Genomic DNA, 24,699 nt, shown 5'->3' with positions numbered 1-24,699 from the left:
TATTTTCGCAATTATATATACTTCATCTAATTTACTTACCGTTGCACGTCATCCGAGTCATAGCTCGTGAGGTCACATGATACCAACACGAAATATTTAGGCGGTAGGTGTGTTCTTTTTTAGAATCACTTTGCCGATTACACTGGCATTACAACCACTAGGCATATTTTATTATATACGCGTAGAAATAATATTTATTATATATATATATATATATATATATATATATATATATATATATATATATATATATATATATATATATATATATATATATATATATATATATATATATATATATATATATATATATATATATATATATATATATATATATATATATATATATATATATATATATATATATATATATATATATATATATATATTATAATAATATTTAAAGATTTCTATTAATGTTAGCTTAAAGAAATACACAATAATATGTTTCATTTAATTTGTATAAATGCATTATAAAGCGTTTTTATGAAGAACATTTGTTCGGAACACACTGTAACTGTAATCGAACGAAGGTGATATTTTGGCATAAATTGGTAACACTTATTTGACGGTTGCGGTTTTGGCAATTTTTGTACTTTATTATTTGGAATTTTAAAGTGAATACCTCTTGTTTTATATTTTTACCTATTTAATAAAATCTGTTCTTTTTAGAACAAAATTAGTGTGTTTTATTTCAAAAATGTCACGTAAGAATTTAAATAGTAGTTGTAACGAAATGGTAGCTTCTTTGATTCATATATATATAATCAATCAATCAACTATTTGATTTCAAATGGATTCAGGATTTTTTTATACTTTGGCAACTATGTCAACTTCGTCTCTGTCAATGATAATGACGTGAAACGGTATTTAAATTAGATGAGCTGTACGTCTATGTTCACTTAATGGGCACAGAATAAATATTGTTTTATGTATTATTATGTGTCATGGACATAAGAAATACATGGTTTCATACCATGCGCAGAATGCAGGTGTCATTTAATAGAGTTCTGTGTTTATTAGGTAAATAAAAATAATAACATTCAGAATTTAGGAATTTATTTAGCATTAGCACAGTTGTCATTTTAATATAATTACAATTAGGGCGATTTAGATTTTACTGTGTACAAAAACATAATGGCATCATTGAAACCAAGAAATTCTAGCGGCAAAATATTACTAGATCAGCTAACAAAAGAGTATTTTTTTAAAAATATTGTTTCCGCTAGAGAAGCGCAAGGAGAAAGTGTTGAAAACTTCGACTTTAATAAAGATCGCTGCCGAGTTTTATCACCTAATGAAAATATTAAGGATGGATCAAAAGGGATTCTATACTGGATGTATCGGGATTGCCGTGTCCAGGATAATTGGGCTTTGATATTTGCTCAAAGATTAGCCATAAAGAAGAAGTTACCACTATATGTTTGTTATAGCCTTAAAGACGCACATCAACAATATCCAACACGAAGACATTTTAGTTTTTTTATTGAAGGTAAGTGTTATGTATACATTTTTATATGTAAACCAATGTCTATGATTCAACAGGAAATATGAAGATACTGAATACTATTTTCTTTGAACCTCTTTCTTGGTATCTTATATATTCACTCAGGCTACTATAGATTCGTTTTTTAAATTAATCTTTTTCTACTGAGTTGTTCCTACATTTTGCAAAATTCTGGATGTTTCTGACATTACCTGTATTTATTGCTTAACTAGAAGTACAAGCGAAACCTTGGATCATGATATCAGTTTGTTCTTTCATTTTTCTTTAGAGATAGTAAATAGATTTATCTTAACCCACTTGATTACTTTACAACTCTCTGCACTTGTGTTGTTGAATGCTGTTTTATGAACCAAATTAGTTCTTTGTTTTGTAGGATAAGTGTTAGCCTAGTCACTTACAGAAGACTAATAAGTCTGTAGGACTGTACATTTTCAGGTTCTTTTCCTTGCTTCAGTATCATTGTTATCTGTGCTAATTTCCAATGTGATGGAAAGTGACCGATACTTTTTATAGTAAAGAGTTTTTTCAGTAATAAGGTTATAACCTGTAGCCTTTTTGGATCCATGTTATGTTGTATATTTTTTGTGAATGTTTCTTCTGGGATTTCTAGTTAATTGGCTTTTTCTCATTAACTTTGTGTCCATTATCCTGTTTCGATATATACCTATCGTTTGAAGGTATTGGTAACAGTGGTTTCAAACGCATCTATTTGTTGTAGGTATTCCTGAAAATTTATGTTTTCTGAAATTATGAATCCTTTTATTTTTTTGTACTCTATTGTGATAATTTTTACTCTGAGGGGATCTTGTTAATTGCCTTTGTTTTGTAAGTCCCTTTTTCATAGTTATTTTTTCATATATGGTATTGGAACATATGTTATTTGTTTATGTGTGAAAATAACAGGGTTGTGTTCAATACTGCTTCCTGTACAACAAAAACTTTGTTTGATTACTTGTTCTATCTATCTATTTTTAATGAGATGTGTAAATTTATTAAATGGTTTACTTAAAATTAAAAAATTCTAGTTTGTGTTAAAATGTGTGCATGTAAAATAATGTTTAACTTACCACAAGAAAACAATTTCAAAACTTTTTTAGGAAACAACTCCTTTCTATGGTTGGTATGTTTTTACTTAAGGTTATAACAACTGGAGAATTGTCAAAGGATCAATCATAGCAAAGCTTTGTTTTAAATTATTGTTCACTTACCTGTTTTACTAGAGCAAAATCAAGAACATCTGGAATTTTTGCAGGGTCTACATGAGTATGATGGCTCCGGTTGGCTCTCTTGTACTAAAAAGGCTTTAAATTTTAGTTATTTTTTTGGAATGTTCTGGTGGATAATAAATATTAATCAAAATTAAAGACTGGAATTGGAAATAAAAAATAAAAATATAAGGACAGTAATCCTCAAACAAACACATTATATTTTCTACCTTTTAAATTTGGATATGGATACAAAGTGTGAAGACATAATTTTAGAGTTAGATACAAATTAGATTATTACAATAGATAATTACAAATTTCTTACTTCAAAGTAGCAAAATTGCAGTATCCTATAATAAAATTGTGTCCTAATAATTGGTACAGCAGTATCTCTCTGACTATATACGCTCACACCATTACTTGTAATTGTGATTTTAATACCAGACCATAATTGTCACATTATTCGGTCTAGTAATTAGGCTACTACCAAGCTATGTATTTATGCGATTCCATGACCTACCTCAATTATGATTTTTTCAATGGCTGTAAATTGATTGATTTTTTTAGGTTTAAAGTTTGTTCAAAAAGAATTCCGACAACTGAATATTGGATTTCATCTATTGAATGCCTCACCAAAGGAATTAGCAAAATTAATTGTTAGTAATGACATAGGGGGAGTTGTGTGTGATTTTAGTCCTCTTAGACATCCAATAAAGCTCCAAACCGCATTATTAGATAGTCTACCTGATGAAGTACCATTAGTACAAGTAAGTTTTTATGCGCATAAATGAGACAAAATTTGATTTAGTTTTAAGATTTTTTTTTTAAATATGAGATAAATTTTATGACCATAAAGTTCATAAAATATCAATAACGAAGAGCTGAATAATATGCTTTAAGAACTAAAATTAAAATAAGATACGAGTTAAATATAGCATATTTTCAACATCATCAGTGTGTTAAAAAAAATGGTACACATAATATAATTCAAAACACTTTTTTTGTATTATCTCTTTTTTATCTATATTTACATACAAACAAGATGGTTCTCAGAGTTCCACAACAAACTCTTGAGCAGCTATCTACTCAATCCGACAGCTGCTTTGCTATGGACTGTCCAAGTTGCTAACCACAATTTTGCATATATATACATATATTTTTTTGATAGTAGATACTACAAGACTATTTTGGTACTTGACAGAAATTTTACTAATGCATTATAAATTTTCTCATTTCCATTAGCTAAGAGACTAAGGATATTAAACGGGGCCTGTACATTAAGATCATGTAATTGTTGAATAAATTGATCTGTTTCATCCTTATATTTTTGGCATTCGAAAAAAATATGATCTAAATCATCTTTTTTGCTACAATTTTGACAAGGATCATTTTGGAGAACATGAATTTTATGTAGATGTGTGGGATAACAGGCGTGGCCAAATCTAAGACGTGTTACAGTGGTGATATATTTTCTTGAATAATTATATGGCTGGAACCACGTTTTATTCGGTATTTGATTTTTAAGAAATTAAATGGGCCAAAAAATATGATTATATAGTTTAATACATTTGTTCTATCTGCTGATTCCATGTAATCCTTGAGTCTAATATTGCCCCAAGGTACCTACTTTACTTTCACTCACCATATTTAGATTTGTGTCATTCAGAGTTAGTTGACCTAATGACTTTAGACTTCTGGGGACATATGTTATGCCATTCATTTTGTAACTACATACAGAGCCTGTTACATTCTTCCTTTGATGGTGCCATTAAATTTGCCATGTGCTAAGATGACCAGGTCATTCGCATAACCCAGGACATGGTATCTGTTGTAAAATCTATCTATCACCCCATTCATGATTCACAAGGGAGAAAAGATAAATGTCCACTGTGTGGACAGGCTCTAGCTACCTGCTCTGACTTTGTGATTGCTTCATATGAGGTGTTGTCAAATATTTACTCTATATTCAGAAATGCACCCAGCATCATCTCTTGGTTTTCCAGAACACATTCCAACCTCTATACAAGAGGATGAGTGTACTTTCATGTCCAATGTCATAAATTATATAGTTTCAGGTGTCATTCTATCACTAGAGCTATCACTTGCTTTATAATATTTTTTACTTTGTTATTTCTCTAAGCCATTTGTTTCTTTTCGATCAGTAAGTTTTATACGCAATCTTTATCTCTTCTTTGATCTGCATCTCTGTGATGATGTTTCTGGAAGAATCATTATATATTGGTATATTTTTTTAGGTAGATGCTCATAATATTGTTCCTGTATGGATCGCGTCATGCAAACAGGAGGGCATGGCTAAATTTTTGCGTCCTAAAATAACACAAAAACTAGATGAATATCTCACGGGATTCCCAAATATATCTAAACACAAATATTCAGGAAAACTAGATATACAAAATGAAATTGAACTTGACGAGGCCTTAAACTGCTACACTCCAAAGTATGATGTACCTGAAATAAAATGGGGTGATGGTCCAGGTCCTGAAGCGGGGCTTACTATGTTACGTAAATTTATCGTAGAGAATTTAAGAGAATATGGAAGTACAAGCAATGATCCGTCCAAAGATAATACTTCGAAGCTCTCTCCATGGATCAATTTTGGTAAATATCTATATTTTGCTAAATCAGTTTAATCACAATCAAATTTCTGACAATTTGCAGTCAAAATTTAAATCATCACATGAGAATCAGTCCACAAAGTATAAAAGTTTATTTTCTAGTTTTTATGAAATTGTCAAGTTGTTCTTCGAACATTGATGCTGTTCTTTTTTGTCTGTCTCAACTGTATGCGCTTTCAAGCAATGGATACTGATTTTACATGGCTTCACGTGAGCTGTAACATAATAATTTCAACCATATAGTTTCTCTTTGGTGTTCCAAGATTAAAAGCTCAATGTGCGGCAAAATATAGCTTTTGTTTGTAAGTTGTTGATAAAGCATGCTCGTTACAATGAATGTGATTTGAACAATATTCGGTTGTTCGGTGTAAAAATGAGTGTTTCTGAGGCTTTACCAAGTTGCAGTAATAGTAATGTTGATAGTGAGGGTTTTGGACATTGTTGTTTCGCTATTGGAATCGCCATTAGCTAGAAAAACTGAAGTTGATAGAAAAAAAAATTATTATGAATGAATAGTATGGATGAATGAACGAGTAACTGACAAATTTGCACAAAGCAAAGAGAGAAGAATAAACCTGCTCTATAAATAATAAAATATTTAAACTATTTGTATATTTTAGTTCATGATTTTATTTAGTTTTAAACATATAATTAAATGTAAGTCTGTTACAGTTATTTTCTAAGTATTTTTATACATAAATTTGCTGGCTCGACCTACCCAAAAAATTTACCCCACCAGCCGCCACTGGATTTATGCATACTTTTAATATCATCTTCCTCTTCCAGTCGTCTTTCAATTAATACTTTTATTTATATAATTCCCAATCATAACTATGTTTTAGTACTTTCATTTTGTTTTCCCTTACTTCTGTTCCCATTTTACTAGAATATATTATATAGAAAATACAACGAAATTATTTTGTCTTTAATTATTATTTATATATTTTTAGGACAAATAAGTGCCCAAAGATGTGCCTTAGAAGTAAAGAGTGTTAGTTCACTTTTTAAGGAACAATGTGATAAGTATTTAGAAGAGCTTATAGTACGAAGGGAGCTGACGGATAACTTTTGTTATTATAACAGCAATTACGACAATCTAAATGGGGCCGCCAACTGGGCCAAAGAATCTTTGAAAGTTCATAGGTAAATATTTTTATTATTAGATTATTAATGTTAGGATCATGTCAAATTTGTCCTTGAGTTATACAAAAAAGTTAATTAGTTTTGTGATAACGCGTAAAATGTTCTGGAACCTAAATTGTTCCATCTTTATAAGAATGAGGATGTTGTATAGTCGGTTCGCTCAGCTTGGGAATATTTTGACTGATTAACTGTCGGAAACACACAACCAAAAATTCCTAATCTGCTAACCTCCTCTTTTATCGGGGCTAGGAACCGACTTTGAGTATGAACACGGCTTCTGAGCTACTCAAACTACCCAGTCGCCGTGCTCACAACCCACAGGCAGAGTTATCAAATTCGTAATTACTCATATTAAAATAAGTAGTAAATAAAATCCGTATGAGTTATTTACCTTGTATTTACCTTAAATTACTTACATAAGAATTTTTTTTATTCCTTGAATGTTGAATTTGAATCTTGAATCAGTTTAATAGGTTATAACTTTATCACATACTACGTTTTTAATTTAATGAAAAGTTTTCTATCTCGACCTGTACATACAGTTTTTTTTATTTTTTAGTAATGACAAAAGAGTTTGGACATATACAAGAAAACAGCTCGAAAACGCCGAGACACATGATGAAATGTGGAACGCTGCACAGTTACAAGCTCACCAAGAGGGTAAAATTCATGGATATATGCGGATGTACTGGTGCAAGAAAATTTTAGAATGGACCGAATCTCCTGAACAAGCCATCGAATATGGATTATGGCTTAATGACACATTTTGCCTAGATGGGACTGATCCTAACGGATATGTAGGTGAGAATAACAATATTTGTTATTATGTAACTATGTATTAAAAAAAATCATTATTAAATGAAACAAATTGCATTGAAATCGCCAAAAATTACCTGAAATCAAAAATATATTGTTAATTTTTAGCTGTACTTCACATATAGAAGAGAGTATATAAAAGAAAACCATTTTTTGTATTTTACAAAGTCAGTTGCATCAACCTCTAGGGTTAATGTTTCATCATCCAGCCTTAAATGTACATTGCTGAACATAGACCTGGCCTTGATGGGCTCCTAGGCGAGAAGAGAGTGACCCTGTTTATCTGTTTAATGTTTTGTATTTATTTTAATATTAACTCAGACAACCATTTCTACCATGTTGAGTCAAAAAAAAACATAGACCTCCTGCCCTTGTTTTCATCCCCATCTATCCTGCTCCGCTATTATCCAGTTTTTATTCATCTTCTTCAAGTCGTTAGTTCGTCGTGCTGGTGGGAGCCTGACACTTCGTTTATCCTCACTGTTTCTCCATTTTAACAGCATTTTTGTTCATCAACCATCTGTCAGTCCCGTTATGTGTCCTGTCTATCTCAATTTCAGTCTGGCTATTCGTTGAATGGTGTCAGTCACTTTAGTTATTTTTTCCACTGTGTTACTCTCAGATTAGTGGCTGAAGCGTTTCTTAGGGTAAATGTTTCTGCTCCGTACGTTCGTACTGGTAAAATGCACTGATATCCTTTTATTTTCAGACATATGGATAGATAGTTTTCAAGTGTTCGACAAGTTTCTTTTGTTACCAGATAGAAAAATTAACGTGGTGCACCTTGGAGTTTCAAAGCTTTTCTGGGAGCTGGTAGTTGGCATTGAAGTTCTGAAATTCGACCAAACGTCCTTCGAAAGATGGCTGCCAACTCTTGTGCGTCTTTAATACTGTCTACACATATAACACCGTGACTTGCTTTACCGGTACCTTCATATGCTCCCATGAATTCCTCAAACGTTAGGTCAGATACTTCTTGGACTTGGTTTCATTTCCGTTTGAAATAATATCATTCGGGACAGTTGTAACGGAGTTATTTAGATTTGACATAAGGTTGTTTTCTGAGCAATTACTGGAAAGATGGCCATGTTGTTTGCAATACGTTATCTAGTTTTAAAAAAATTGGTTGGAGGTGTCATGAAATGTTACAATATAATCAGGAATTGGAATTGTAGGTGGGATGTGTACATAAGTCAACGGTAAGAACATGTTTGTACTCCGGATTGGTGGTTCTTATTCGCAAAAATGACGTTGATGAAGTTAACTTTAGTGTTAAAGTTAAACGTGAAACAATTTAGTTTACCTGCCTCATTGGGTGCCACTTGTAACAATATATAATTGCTTATAGGGGGTTGAAAGTGGGGACTGAGCAATTACTGGGCTGGAGATAGCGCAAATAAACTGAAACGTTTGCGAACGGCTACTCTTGTTTTGGTTGGAGAGCTGGGGTCGTGAATAAGGTTTCTTTATTTGAGGGACTGGAAGGGGTAACTACAAAGGAAGCAATCAAAAAAATACTTACAGAGATTTCCTGGGCAACAAACACAAGAATGTTCCTAAACTATTTAAATTGGACGCCGTTTAAAAAAATCCTCTTGCTGGATAGAAAAAGAGGTTTTTTTTTCCTAAAAAAAATTTAAGGATGAAAATATTTTTAAAGGAAATAATTTTAAACTGCTGGTTTAAAGAAAAACATTACATATTTATTATTATTTCACATTAACAGTTATTACTTATTACTAATAAAATTATCCAAATTTATCAACAAACCTTACATTGACGCTATTTGTAGCAATTTAAATAATTATTATAAATCAAAATATCCTAATTTTGATCAACATTACTTACATTGAGTTTAACCTTTAAATAAAACAGAATTCAAAATTTTGGTTATGTACCAAATGACAAAAAAGGATGATACTGACAGTCATATGTCGAAATGAAATATCAAATCTTTTTGAAATACTAATTAAATATTAAAGTTAACTTTATTTAAAAGAAGAATAATATGACAATTAGCTGATCCATAAAACTTATTTATTTATAATTTTTTAGTTTGTCATGAAAGTCATCTTTTTATTAATGAAAAATGTTTATTTTACTTAGAAAAATTTTAACAAAAAGTACCTTGTTTCACTGGCTGTGTATTTCCTTTAAAAAAGTTCTTGGGATTGGATACAAATCAAACACACTGTTCCACACAAACTGCAAATGGTCTGAGATGACCAATGGAAACACAAAATGGACAAATCTTGGGGAAGTCAAACATTGAATTGGATTGCAGATTATCCTGGACGATAACAAAATGTATTCTTCAAAACTCCGCTACTTAATTTTCACTTAAAACCTTGTGGGCCTCTGAAACGATGTATTTCAAATTTCTCCGCATGGAATACAGCATCCAACAAATCGGTGATTAACTAACTCACTGAACAAAGACTGCCAAATAGCATTTTGAGTTTAAATTCACCTCTTAACTCAGGAAATCAAGCAAAACTTGTCGGTTTTGAAAAAACTACATCTCGAGATCTTATCTGTCGCGAATCCAATCTGCTTCTCTTAACTTTACACTATTTTCCGATGACAAAAAACCAATAACGAATTTGAAGAAAATCCGGACTAAACAATGAAGCCGACTGCTTTGTCAGCGGTTCATCGAGGAGTAACATCTTTCTCCCAACTCGGTATAAACATAAACGGAAATATTCCTGTTTATTTGATGCCCAATATCCAATAGGCGGAATCAAGATTAAATGAAAGTAATTTGTGTTATTATAAATGTTTAAATTACACTGACTAAAAATATTTATATTATCAATCTCAGCGACGCAAAAAGATTGAGTATATTTTTCGGTGTTTTAATATAAACGTTTTAATATAAATCTAAATGCTACAAATGTTCTTTCTATACTTTATTAGGTGGGATAGTTTGAGACACATTGGATATTAAGAGTCTTTCACTCGGGATGATTAGTCTACGGACTTCAATTTGTATTTTGTTTTCAATGATGACGTCTCCATTGTTGAAAAACATTATCTACGACTTGTTTGCTTGAAAAACAGAATGCAGGTACGGTTGTTGGATATTCCAGATAAATATAATGTGTTTTCGACTAACTGAGGAACCTATCGTCAACAATTATTTTTCCAGTTTGACATTATTCTTCTTCTTCTTCTAGTGTCGTCTCCACTAATGAAGGTTGCCTTAACCATTGCAAATTCGTCTCTATCTTCTGCTTTTCTTAAGAGCGTCTGTGTGTTTAACCCGGTCCAGTCGCGAATGTTTTTCAGCCAGGATATTTGTCTTCTACCAGGACCCTTTTTTCCTTCGATTTTACCCTTCATAATAAGCTGCAACAACTCGTACTTATGATTTCTAAGTATGTACCCCAAATATGCTGTCTTTCGCCTTTTAATGGTGGTCAAAAGTTCTCTGTCTCTTCCCATTCTGTGCAACACCATTTCGTTCGTAATATGATCGGTCCATGATATCTTCAAAATTCTCCTAAAAAGCCACATCTCAAAAGCTTCCAGTTTTCTCATTAAGTCAACATTAACAGTCCAGGCTTTGACACCATAAAGAAGAATAGAGTGGATATAACATTTTACGATCTGATATAGGATTAGCAGATTGACTCTTTGATTACTCAGAAATTTCCTCATCTTCAAAAAGGCTGCTCTTGATTGCTCTATTCTTGAGCGAATTTCGGATTCAGATCTTCCGCAATCCAGACTCCTAAGTATTTCATTTTGTCCAGTTGCTCAATATTTTCATTTTTTGTCTGGTTCCTTGAAATGACTTTGCCCCTCTTACTGATATCTATGATTTTTGTTTTCTTTATGTTTATTGTTAAACCAAACTGTTTCCCAACACCAAAAACCAAACTGGCTACAAGCGGCCCAGTGTAGAGAACACTTGAAAGAACTGAGGGAGGCCTATGTCCAGCAATGGACGCGATTGGCTGATTGATGAAACTGTTCCCCAGTATCACAAATTGTGTTTAGTAACGTCTGCAGGTCTGTCTCTCTTTCAGCGATAATGACTGTATCGTGAGGATAACGGATGGTATTTATATTTTCACCATTTATCTTGATCCCTTCTGTACAGTTTTCAAATGCTTGCGTAAATAACTCTTCGGAATATATATTAAATAGTAATGGCGAAAGTACACAGCCCTGTCTCACTCCTCTACTTATCTGTTGCGCATCCGTGCTATTTCCATCTAATATTACCACAGCCTGTTAGTTCCAATAGAGATTTCTCACTATGTTAATGTCATTTTTGTCGAGTCCTTTTCTCTTTAGACATTCAATGAGAACGTTATATTTAACTTTGTCGAAAGCTTTCTCATAGTCTATAAACGTAACGAAAAGATCTTTTTGTTGGTCTCGACATTTTTGGGCAAGAGTTATGAAACTATACAGAGCTTCCACTGTTCCGAAGCCGTTACGAAAGCCAAACTGTCTATTATTCATATCCGCTTCGCATTTTCTGAATATTCTTGCATGTATATATGTGGCTAAACACCCATTTAGGGGTTATGCCGCTTACGCTCTCTAGATCTATGTTTTGAGGTAGATCAGTCCTCATGTTCCTTATTTAATTTTCTCAGTTATTTTTCTCCATTGTGTCCTATCTCTGGTTTTTCCTTTCCACTGTCGTATGCCCGCCTTGTTGAGATCATTTACAACTTCTTGTAACCATGTAGATCTTGGTCTTCCACGTCTTCTTTTGCCAGCTGGTGTCCATTCCAATATTGAGAATATCGTCGTAGTTGATCCTGATCTCCATACGTGTCCTAGCCATTTTGCTCTTTGTTGTTTTATTTTACACACTATATCTTCCTTAATTTCTTCCAGTAGCTCAAGGTTCGTTCTTTGTCTAAATTCATTTTCATTTATTTTTATTGGTCCCAGTATTGCTCTTAGTATTTTTCTTTCTTGTATTCTAAGGTTTTCCTCTTGTTTTTTGTCATGCTGAGGGTTTCGGCTGCATACATCATCGTCGGTCGAATTATTGTTTTGTATACCTTCATTTTCGATTTCTTACTCAATAGTTTATTTTTTAGTAATTTCTTATTTGCATGGAAGGTCTTATTTGCTGTAATAATCCTTTCTTTGATTTCTGTTTCTCTTTCTCCATTGTTTGTTATTAATATTCCCAAGTACTTAAATTTTTCGACTTCTTCAAAAATGTATTCGCCTAGTCTAACCTTTTTGTTTTCGAAGTTTTTATCAAATCTCATTATTTTTGTTTTTTCTTGGTTTATTTTTAATCCCATTACTTTTCCTTCTGTTACCATTTCATTTAACATTTTTTCCATTGTTTTTCTATTTTTTGTTATTAGCACAATATCGTCAGCGTATGCTATTATTTGTCCTTCTCTAGTTCTAAGGGTACCTTTGTTTATTTTCCTGACGATGTATTCCAGGGCAAGATTAAACAGGGTTGCTGATAACGAATCTCCTTGTCTAACCCCTTTATTTATGACAAATTCTTCTGTGTCTCCTACTTGAGTTTTTATACTCACTACAGTTCTACTCATTGTCATTTTTATTAATCGTCTTAATTTGTTTTGTATTCCCATTTCTTTCAGAGCTACCATTAATTTTGATCTTTTTATTGTATCAAATGCTTGCTGAAAATCTATAAAAAGCAGTTCAATTTCTATTTTATATCCATGAGCTTTTTCCATAATTTGTTTAACTGTATGTATGGCATCTGTTGTAGACTTTCCCTTAATAAATCCGCATTGATAGTGTCCTATGATATTCGTCATAGCGTTGGTCAGTCTTCGATGTATTAAGGTCGACATAATTTTATATGCTGTGTTTAATAGCGTCAGTCCTCTGTAGTTATTACACATTTGTTGGTCTCCTTTTTTATGAATCGTGATAATTTGTCCTTTGTTCCATTCTTCCGGCATTTTTTCTTCGTCCCATATGTCTTTTATTAAATTGTACAGTTTTTCTTTTAATTCTTCACCACCATATTTTATAAGTTCCATATTGATCCCGTCTGATCCTGAAGATTTACCATTACGGCTGCTATTTATAATTTCCTCAACTTCCTCTTTTGTTGGTCTTTCTAGCTGGTTTCCTAACATCATTGTCTCTTCTTCTACGTTTTCATTTAGGTCTTGATCTTCTTGCTCTGTTAATAATTCTTTAAAATAGTGAGTCCAAATTTCTTTATACTCTTCATCATTTTCTGATACTTTTCCATTTTTATCTTTTATGCCTTTTATCTTTCCTTTAAAAGTTTTGTTTTGCTCGCTAATTTTCTTATAAAATGCTTTTGTGTTTCTGTTCTTACTTTCTTTTTCTATTTCTTTTATCTTATCATCTAACCAGGCACGTTTAATTTTCCTTATTTTTTTCTTACATTCATTCCTTATTCTATTGTATTCTTCCCTATAATCCTGTCTATTTGTTCTTATCCACATTTGTCTAATTTCTATCTTCTTTTTTAGCATGTTATGGCATTCTTCATTATACCATTCTTGTTTTTTTTTGTTTCTTTTTATTCCTATGTGTACATCCGCTGTTTCATTTATACATTTTTTTAAATTTCTCCATTCTGTTTCTATATCCTTTGTATATTTACACTGTTCCTTTAGTTTTTTGTTCATGTCATCAGCATACTTAATCCTTATGTCTGGAGCATTCAGTTTTTCTACGTACCATTTGTCTTTCATTGTCGTGTTTTTTAGAGTTCTTTTGACTTTTTGTTTTACCTTTGCAGTCACCATAAAATGATCTGTGTCTGCATGCGCACCTCTGTAAGTTCTCACGTCCGTAACCGATGTTTGTTTCCTTCTTGTAATCAGAATATGGTCTATTTGGGACCATGTTTTTTGGTCTGGGGAAATCCATGTTACTTTATGGTATTTAGGATGTTCGAAATTTGTACTAATGATAATCATATTGGTACTAGCTGCTAGGTTACATAATCTTTGACCATTGTCATTTGTTTTTTCGTGTAATGTGTGTTTACCTGCTACTTGGTTAATGTAGTCTTCCTTACCTACTTGGGCGTTAAAATCTCCCATTACCAGTATTGTGTCTTCTCTAGGTAAATTCTCCATTTCTCGTTCAAGTTCCTCATACATTTTGTCTTTTTCCTCCGCAGCAGCACTTTCAGTTGGAGCATATACGTTTATGATTGATATATTAAATGGTTTGGCGTTAATTCTCAGGTAAGCCATACGTTCATTTATTGGTTTAAATTGCATAATGTTATTTTTTATTTTTCCCATAATTATGAAAGCAACTCCATATTGACCTTGTTTTCCATGTCCCGAATACTGTAGTGTGTAGTTTTTTTTATTTATTTCTCCTTGACCTGCCCATCTAATTTCTTGAATCACTGCAATATCAATTTGGTATCTTTCTAGTTCTGAGACAATCTCCTGCATTTTTCCTGGTTCAAGCATTGTTCTGATGTTCCACGTACTTATTTTTAGTTCATCGCGTTTTTTCATTTTTCTATTATATTTTTTCCTGCTCGTCTGTTTTATCTTATCTAATCTATTCATGTCCTTTTCCTTTGTCATTTTCGTTTCCGTTTTTTGTTGTGTGTACGATATTTGTTGTTTTATCGGTTTTTTGGCGTGTCTTGGTTTGCCTTTTCCAGTTCATTCTTCTCTTTGTTCCATTTCCATATAGCCCCGTCAATATTTAATTTTTGATAACCTACTCTGGTGTTCATACCTTTTTCTTGTTGAAATTTTGCAATTTTCCGTATTTCTTGTTGGATCTTCATCTCTTCTTGCGTTAGATCGTTATTGATGTATATTTCTGGCTTTGATGCCCTTAGTTTGTTTTTGTTCTTCATGATTTTAATTTTTTCATTTCTGTTTTTTAGTTTTACAAGACATGTTTTGTCGCCTATTTTATAAGCATCTTCTATTTCTACTTTAATGCCTAATTCTTTTTCCACGAAATTTGCCATAATCTCGTTGACTACATTTGGGTTATTTGTATCCATCGGTAGACCCTGGACAATAACATTGTTAGCCTTTCTCTCTTTCTCGAGCTGTTCTACCTTCATTTTCACTATCTTTAGTTCCTGCTTCATTTCATCATTTTCCTTTTTTAGTTGTTGGTTACTTTGTTTGAATTCATTTATTTCTTTTTTTAATTCTCTGAGGTCATTTCTATATTCTCGTTGTTCTTCTTTTATTCCTTTTACCTCCGTTGTTAGATGTTTTGTTTGATCTGTTAAATTTTGCATCATTTTTAAAAGCTGATCTATTTTGTTTTCATCTTTCTGTTGTTTGGTTGGTGTTCTGGTAAGTTTCTTGCTCTTGTTGAAAATATCTTCATCATCTTCCTTTCGACTTCTTTTTTTATTGTCTTCTGAGGTGTAGTCATCATCGCTATCCATTTTTATTTCTTTTTTATGTATTTTTTACTCTATATTATAGCAAGCGGTAAGTTCTAGTTCTCCGGTCAACCCGTCAGAAGCTCTAGAACTTCTCAAGCAATAATTGAGTATGAAATTTAAATTTATTAAATATTTTATTTCTTCTAAATTTTGTTTATTTAGTTAATATTATTAATTAGCGGATTTCCTTTCTTGGATTTTTGAAACTTTTTGGATAACCGGCAACGTCGCATTCAATTTGATCAAGACTTGTCTTCTTATCTGTTATTAAAAGAACTGGAATTTCTAAATGTCGTTTTGTTTTGAATACAATAAAATGTTTTAAAACTTACTTACAGGTCACTTTTTGCCAATTTTCTTTGCACTGCAGAGAGTTTATGTCCTCATACAATTTTTCACGTATAGTTTGGATTTTATTTCTCACTATTACCTCAAAAATCGGAATAAACACTGGTAAAAATGTTTAACACTTTTATTTCGCACAACGCGCTGTTGCCTTCTAATAGCTTCTTCTTTTACCCTTCATAATTAGCTGCAACAACTCGTACTTATGATTTCTAAGTATGTACCCCAAATATGCTGTCTTTCGCCTTTTAATGGTGGTCAAAAGTTCTCTGTCTCTTCCCATTCTGTGCAACACCATTTCGTTCGTAATATGATCGGTCCATGATATCTTCAAAATTCTCCTAAAAAGCCACATCTCAAAAGCTTCCAGTTTTCTCATTAAGTCAACATTAACAGTCCAGGCTTTGACACCATAAAGAAGAATAGAGTGGATATAACATTTTACGATCTGATATAGGATTAGCAGATTGACTCTTTGATTACTCAGAAATTTCCTCATCTTCAAAAAGGCTGCTCTTGATTGCTCTATTCTTGAGCGAATTTCGGATTCAGATCTTCCGCAATCCAGACTCCTAAGTATTTCATTTTGTCCAGTTGCTCAATATTTTCATTTTTTGTCTGGTTCCTTGAAATGACTTTGCCCCTCTTACTGATATCTATGATTTTTGTTTTCTTTATGTTTATTGTTAAACCAAACTGTTTCCCAACACCAAAAACCAAACTGGCTACAAGCGGCCCAGTGTAGAGAACACTTGAAAGAACTGAGGGAGGCCTATGTCCAGCAATGGACGCGATTGGCTGATTGATGAAACTGTTCCCCAGTATCACAAATTGTGTTTAGTAACGTCTGCAGGTCTGTCTCTCTTTCAGCGATAATGACTGTATCGTGAGGATAACGGATGGTATTTATATTTTCACCATTTATCTTGATCCCTTCTGTACAGTTTTCAAATGCTTGCGTAAATAACTCTTCGGAATATATATTAAATAGTAATGGCGAAAGTACACAGCCCTGTCTCACTCCTCTACTTATCTGTTGCGCATCCGTGCTATTTCCATCTAATATTACCACAGCCTGTTAGTTCCAATAGAGATTTCTCACTATGTTAATGTCATTTTTGTCGAGTCCTTTTCTCTTTAGACATTCAATGAGAACGTTATATTTAACTTTGTCGAAAGCTTTCTCATAGTCTATAAACGTAACGAAAAGATCTTTTTGTTGGTCTCGACATTTTTGGGCAAGAGTTATGAAACTATACAGAGCTTCCACTGTTCCGAAGCCGTTACGAAAGCCAAACTGTCTATTATTCATATCCGCTTCGCATTTTCTGAATATTCTTGCATGTATAATCTTTAAAAATGTTTTAATAAGTGTGACATTAAGCTGATTAATCTATAGTCATTACAGTGTTGGTTTTTGGTAGCGGAACAAAGGTCGATAGCAGCCATTCTGTAGGTATCTCGCCAGATTTGTATATGTTGTTAAAGGGTACAGTTATTTCACTTAAATTATCTTCGTCTATAAGTTTAATCAGCTCGATATGAACTTCATCTGGCCCAGGGGCTCTGCCAGATTTTGAGTTGTTTATAGCATGTTGGACTTCAGATTTTAATATTATTGGAGCTTCCTCGTTATCAATTTGTGTTGGTTCCGTTCTTGTGTCCATGAAAAGATCTTCAATATATTTAGGCCATACTTGTTTGATTTCAATTAGGTTATTAATAGGTTTATTGTTTTTGTCAATTAATCGGTTAGGTGTATTTGTTCGTTATTTTCCAGATAATTCTTTCACTTTTTTATGTAAATTATAATGAACATGCTACTCAATTCCTATCCTCACCTCCAAGAAGTGTGATCTTGATCACACGGGTGAACCCCGGTAAACCTGAGCAACCCTATTGGAGATTGGGTAACCAACCCCAATGGAAGGTAGGGTCAGGGCGGACGAGGAAGGGAGAAAGCATAGCTTGTTCAGAAGCTATAGCCAGCAGCCCTGGCACTGGACTCGGGTGCAATAGGCCGATAACCTGTTCACCTTAAACTCAGCTATCACGAATGCTACGAACAATGAACTAACCGGACGGACCAACGGACAACGACCAAAGCTACGGAATAAGGACTTAATGATGGATTTGCGACTGGGAACCTGGAATGTCCAAACCATGCTGCAGGCAGGCAAAATGCAAAGTATTGCACAGGAACTATTGAAGTACGAAGTAGACATAGCAGCTCTCCAAGAAATCAGATTTAAAGGGCATGGTTGCATAAATAAAAAAGAATACAGTATGTACTACTGTGGAGCAGAAAGACAAGGAGACTTTGGAGTGGGTTTTATGGTAAACCATAAATGCCGCAGGTCAGTATTGGGTTTTACTCCAGTTAATGAAAGAATATGCAAAATACGTCTAAGGGGAAAATTTCATAATGTTACAATTATTAATATCCATGCCCCAACAGAAGCAGCAGATGAACTAGTAACCGACCAATTCTATGACCAACTACAAGTAGAATGTGAAAACGCACAGAAGAGAGATGCAGTTATAGTTCTGGGTGATATGAACGCGAAGCTGGGAAAAGAGAAAATATATGCAGAATCCTTTGGTAAGCATAGTTTACATGATATTACCAGCAACAACGGTATGAGAGTGGCACAGTTGGCAATGGCAAACAAACTAAGAGTTGTTAGTATGTGTTTTCCTCATAAAAATATTCATAAAGGAACCGGGATGATACCTGGTACTAATAAATTTAATCAAATTGATCACATATTAATATCTAAGCGGTGGGCAACCTCCGTAACAGATGTTAGAACATATAGAGGCGCAAATTGCGATTCGGACCATTTCTTGGTTATATCGAAGATAAAACAAAGAATATCAATGGTAAGAAAAGAGAAAGGCGCCAAACAAAGAAAATGGAACACATATATGTTTAAAAATCCTAAAAAGAAGAATGAGTACCAGCAGAAAATAAAAGTAATATTAAATGAAAAAGGAGAACAAAACAACATTGAAGAAGAATGGAATATCATCAAAACGACAATTACAAATATGGCAAAGGAAACATTAGGTGAAACCTCAAGCCAAAGAAACGAGGAATGGTTTGACCAAGATTGCCAACAAGTAATAAATAGCAAAAATATAGCTAGACAGAAATGTCTACAAAGGGATTCCCGATCGAATAGAAAGGCATATGAAGAACTCAGAAAAGATGCAAAGAAAATATGCAGAAGGAAAAAGAGAGAAATGTTGAATAGAAAAATACAACAAATTACAGATTATAATAACAGAAGAGAGGCTAGAAAATTTTACAAGGAAATCAAGCAATGCACCCAAGGATACATAACAAGATCAACAGTCTGCAAGGACAAAAATGGGGCAATTATCAGCGAGAAAGAGGAAATAATGAAAAGGTGGAAGGAGCATTTTCAAGAGCTGTTAAACCCAGAAAAAGAACAAAACGAAGATGAAGAGATAATTCACCACACAGCAGAACAACTAGTTGAGCAACCAACATTGGAAGAAACGATAAACGTCATAAAACATCTAAAAAATAACAAAGCACCTGGCACAGATGGAATAACTGCAGAACTGATAAAGAATGGTGGACATGCGCTATGGAGGCGTATCCATAAACTAATCGACCGCATATGGACACTAGAAGTCATCCCAGAAGATTGGAAAGTGGGAATCATACTTCCTATGTACAAAGGGGGAGACAAACGACTCTGCAAAAATTATAGGGGCATAACAGTTTTAAATGTCATCTACAAGATATTATCAGGAATTATATATAGCCGCCTGGAATCGTTTTCGGAGGAGATTATTGGTGAATACCAATGTGGCTTCAGACCAAAGAGGTCAACTATAGACCAAATACATATGTTAAGAGGTATACATGAAAAATGTGTTGAATAAATAACATACCTATTTACAACTTGTATATCGATTTCAAACAGGCGTTTGATGGAGTAGATCGACAAAAGATGTTAAAGCAACTATCTATGTTAGGGATACCCAATAAGTTGGTTAAACTTATACGAATGACTCTGAAGGGTTCCAAAGCTATGGTGAGAATAGATGGAGATATGACGCAGGCCTTTGAGATTGAAAATGGAGTTAGACAAGGGGATGCCTTATCAACAACACTTTTTAATCTAACTTTAGAAGCCGTTGTTAGAAAACTGGATGTAAACGGCTGTATTAATACAAGATCTATGCAAATATGTGCATATGCGGATGATGTTGCCATAATAAGCCGCAACAAAAGGGTATTGAGCGAAAAAGTTATAGAACTGAAACGAGAAGCTGCTACGTTTGGTCTATATATAAATGAAAGTAAAACAAAATATATGGAGTGCACAAAATCGAATGAACATGAGAATCTGAAGGTAGACAACCATACCTACAAATATGCCTCCACTTTTCCCTACCTAGGCTCAATAATAAATGACAACAACAACATCAGTCAAGAAATACAAGCACGGATTCTTAGCGGTAATAAGTGCTTTTATGCATACAAAGACTTAATGAAAAGTAAGTTACTGAATCGTGAGTCTAAGCTGAGAATCTACAAAACAGTAATTAGACCAGTGGTCACATATGGATGTGAAACGTGGACCCTCTCAACCACTGATGAATATCAACTGAGAATATTTGAGCGCAAAATACTAAGGAAGATATTTGGACCAACCCAATGCAGCGATAGTTCGTGGAGAATTAAAATGAACCACGAGCTGGATGAACTAATGCAGAGCGCAGATATTGTCAGATTTGTAAAATCACAAAGACTAAACTGGCTTGGTCACCTAGAAAGAATGCCAGATAATCGAGCTGTAAAAGTAGTTCAGAGATGGAAGCCCCAAGGAAACAGAACAAGAGGAAGGCCCCGTAAAAGATGGATAGACGACGTAGAGAGGGATCTTAAAACCATGAACATCAGGCAGTGGCGAAGGAAAGTATCCGACAGGGCAGAATGGAAGAACATTGTTAAGCAGGCCAAGACTCACAAAGGGTTGTAGCGCCATTAGAAGAAGAAGAAGAAGATAATGAACATGCTTTTTCTGCAATTCTTCCACTTCGATGCATGTTTCCCTCATTCACTTTTCCTTAGCCTCTTTTATTTTGTTCCTTATTAATTTATGTTTTTCTCTGTACTTATTTGGGTTTTTGTTTCTATATTTTCTTCTTTGTTCCATGATTTCCAGTAGTTCTTGAGTCATCCAAGCTTTTCGGCTTTCTGTTTTATTTTGTAGAGTTTCTTTCTGTGTTTTTATAACAGAATCTTTGATTTTGCTCCACATAGTGTTCACATTCTCAGTGTTTTTCATTTCTGATGTTAATTTCTTCATTTCTTGATTAACACAAGTAGTCTTGAGTAACTGAGTATTCACCTTAGAACTTTTGAATTTTATTATCTTTTTTACCCTCAGTTTCATTTTTGAGATAAGGAGGTTATGGTCTGAACATTATTAAGATAATTAAAAACTATCGCTTGTAGTTTGGTTGGATAAAGTGGTTGTAGTTGTTTACGGACTGTGCAACTGAATAAGATACAGGGGATTGTGAGGTAGATTGAGATAATTCATTGTAATTGCCAGTAACATTAAATTTTTATATTCCTATTTGTTTATTTTAATACATGCTTATATATGTTATTTACTGTATCCTTAAGATAATGATTTTTGATTAGGTACTAATTACTGATTACTTTTCTATTAATAAAATATGTATTTACAGACTCTGTTTCTTCTGTGCACAATCAGCTAACACTATTTTAGCGCAGTATAAAAATATGATTATTTTTACTTTTTAAAAATTAGTGGATTGTGAGTATCGATTTAATACCGAAATTACCAATTCAATATCGGTGCCGGATTCAAAGAAAACATATATTTCAGTTTTTAGGCTTCAGTATGTCATTTGGGCATTTTTCTTTTTTGTAGGTATCTTATTTCTTGTCAATAATTGTATATTGTTCAAGCATATTCGTAAGGGTTCTTAGTGAATTTAGGCATCCGTTCTTCATTAATTTTTTAAGGTCGTTTTTCGATACTATTTTGAAATCCCACTGATTTTACCTAATTGGCGTTTCTTGAAGGTTTCACAACTGCTCACAACTTCTTTTCATCAGATTGATTTGTTAATTTAAGTTTATAAAATGCCCACCTTGATTGCTCTGTAGATTTAAGCGAATTTTTTATTTCGTAGTCATTAAACATATTTCCAGATGTTAATCGTATCATGATTATTAACTACTGCTTTGTTGTTATCGTTGTTTTTTTTTTGTAATTTTAATGGATTCAAAGCTGAAAGATAAAACCTGTAGACAGAAGTCCTTTGCATTATATTTTGTATTTTACTAATCTTCTTCTTCTTCTTCTTCTTCTAATGGCGCTACAACCCTTTGTGAGTCTTGGCCTGCTTAACAATGTTCTTCCATTCTGCCCTGTCGGATACTTTCCTTCGCCACTGCCTGATGTTCATGGTTTTAAGATCCCTCTCTACGTCGTCTATCCATCTTTTACGGGGCCTTCCTCTTGTTCTGTTTCCTTGGGGCTTCCATCTCTGGACTACTTTTACAGCTCGATTATCTGGCATTCTTTCTAGGTGACCAAGCCTAATATTAAAATTAATAAAATATTTGGAATTACAGGGGTCATGTGGTCAATATGTGGAATACACGATCAAGGCTGGAAAGAACGAGACATTTTCGGAAAAATTCGCTATATGGTCGATTACAGTTTAAGAAGAAAATTCAACATGGATGCGTATTGCGCTCGATATGGACGGAAAATATTGACAGATTCCAAAAAGAAAAGGGCTGCAAGTATTAGCGATGATGCCAAAAAAGGAAAAAACAAGAAAAGAGCCCGTTAATAGGAAAGAGTAGTTAAAGTTAAATTATTGTGTTGATTTTATAGCTTTGAGATACTTAATTTTAAGTGATGAAAATGTGTTCTTTTAAAATATGTACAAAATGACTTTTTTAGATGAATATTTTTAATTATCCTCGCTATTCGATTACATTCTTTATTTTTTTGCCAGATTATTCCCGAATTCAACGCACTTATATTTTTTTATCACCCCCAAACTGTGTCACTATATATTCACTATAATCACAAAATATTATATATTCAAACCGAACTTTTATTTAATAAACTGTGTTTAATATTTATGGGTAAATTAGTTTTATTTGAAGAGTTACGAATCATATTATAATTTTAAACTATACTTATAGGTAAAATAAACATATTCATCGCGCAAGGTCAAGGTGTGTGCCAAATGAAAGCCATTAACTAGATCATAATCGAAGAAAACCACTTAGGCATCTAAAAAAATAATATAATGAGTATTCGTTTGCATTAATTTGTTGTTAACTTATTTGAAATTATGCATTGTCAAAGTGAATTCATAAAACCGAACGATAAACATTTACTTAAGATTAAGAAAGCTGCCAAGGTGTCAACAAAACGTTTTGGTGAATATGTAACTACTGTTCCTGTAGTCCTTAAGCCGACCCAGAGCTTTTTATCAACAGACTTCACCGCTAGAGAGCGTCTTTGCAGTAGAAGGAGGGAAAAATCACCAAGATCCCGCAGCAAACACATCTATATTAAGATATTACAATTTTCAATTAAATGTATATGTTAAAAATGTGTTTCATTACCAATAAAATGTCAATAATTTACATGGTCCTTCGAGACGGATGTTTGTCTAGCAAATAAATGCCGATAATCAACATACACATTAAAAGAGGAAATAAATGGTTTGTTTGAACTGCCGACATCAAGGACAAATTTGCCATTTTACCATAACTGCTGCAACTACATTTATCGAAAAGTGAGTCATTTCCCTTTCAATAACTTCCCCCATTACATGACTCCTCTATTAAACCATTTAAAAAGAAATTATTTAAAAACTCTCTAGAGTTTTTAAATCTACACTTACCGTAAATCCGAACTTACCGGACTCTGAGCTCGGTAAAATAATAGCTATTGTTTTTTCATTTGGACTTTCATATTCTCTGCTTCCAATAGCTCCTCTAGCTAATCCTCATGTTCTTCTAAAATAGGTGATCTGATGACGGAAACATGGAAGGTATAATCTTCAAAAGACTTGCCACGCATAAGCAAAACATTTTAACACATTACATTAAATACGACCTAAAGAGGATACATTTACCTTCCTTCAACTAAATATACATATAAATGCATATCTCGTAATTGTTTTGGAATATTAAATACAAGTGCATTTTCCATTGTTAATTTTCACACAGTATCGTCCAATAATATAATAATGCCTTTGCTACTTCTGGAAACGAATCATATCGAACACCATCTAACTAACACACAAAACTAACCTGGAGTATATCTTAAAACTTTTGGACTCATTTAATAAGTTTACTATTAAGTTCTGGATATTAAAGAAATTACTTCGATATCCTCACTTCGTGGTTCGCAAATCTTACGTATATAATAGATCTTTCCTTATCCAAGTACAAGGGAGGAGACAAACGGCTCTGAGTCTGACTCAAACTCAGAACTCTGACTCAAAAAAATAATTGGTTTCAGACCAAAGAGGTCAACTATATGTAGACCAAATACATATGTTAAAGAGGTATGCATGAAAAATGTGCTGAATATAACATAACAATAT

At 33.1% G+C, this 24,699-nt stretch overlaps 1 protein-coding gene across 1 annotated transcript; it reads left to right on the top strand.

Annotated features, from left to right (window-relative positions):
• The first annotated feature begins 989 nt into the window (after positions 1-989).
• On the top strand, positions 990-23,212 carry LOC140441233 (deoxyribodipyrimidine photo-lyase-like). The gene is made up of 6 exons (XM_072531821.1): positions 990-1,492; positions 3,280-3,479; positions 4,968-5,331; positions 6,299-6,491; positions 7,051-7,292; positions 22,697-23,212. The coding sequence occupies exons 1-6, from the start codon at positions 1,138-1,140 to the stop codon at positions 22,918-22,920; spliced, it is 1,578 nt and encodes a 525-aa protein (XP_072387922.1). The 5' UTR covers positions 990-1,137; the 3' UTR covers positions 22,921-23,212.
• Positions 23,213-24,699: the final 1,487 nt, after the last annotated feature.

Source organism: Diabrotica undecimpunctata, chromosome 5 (genome assembly GCF_040954645.1).
Source record: "Diabrotica undecimpunctata isolate CICGRU chromosome 5, icDiaUnde3, whole genome shotgun sequence".
Lineage (NCBI taxonomy): Eukaryota > Metazoa > Arthropoda > Insecta > Coleoptera > Chrysomelidae > Diabrotica > Diabrotica undecimpunctata.
This window is presented reverse-complemented; position numbering and strand designations above follow the sequence as displayed.

Excerpts from the sequence above, each read along its gene's own strand:
- LOC140441233 (XM_072531821.1), top strand. The coding sequence starts at position 1,138 with ATGGCATCATTGAAACCAAGAAATTCTAGCGGCAAAATATTACTAGAT. Across the intron at positions 3,480-4,967 it reads ATGAAGTACCATTAGTACAA|GTAGATGCTCATAATATTGT; the intron begins GTAAGTTTTTAT and ends ATATTTTTTTAG. Across the intron at positions 5,332-6,298 it reads CTCTCCATGGATCAATTTTG|GACAAATAAGTGCCCAAAGA; the intron begins GTAAATATCTAT and ends ATATATTTTTAG.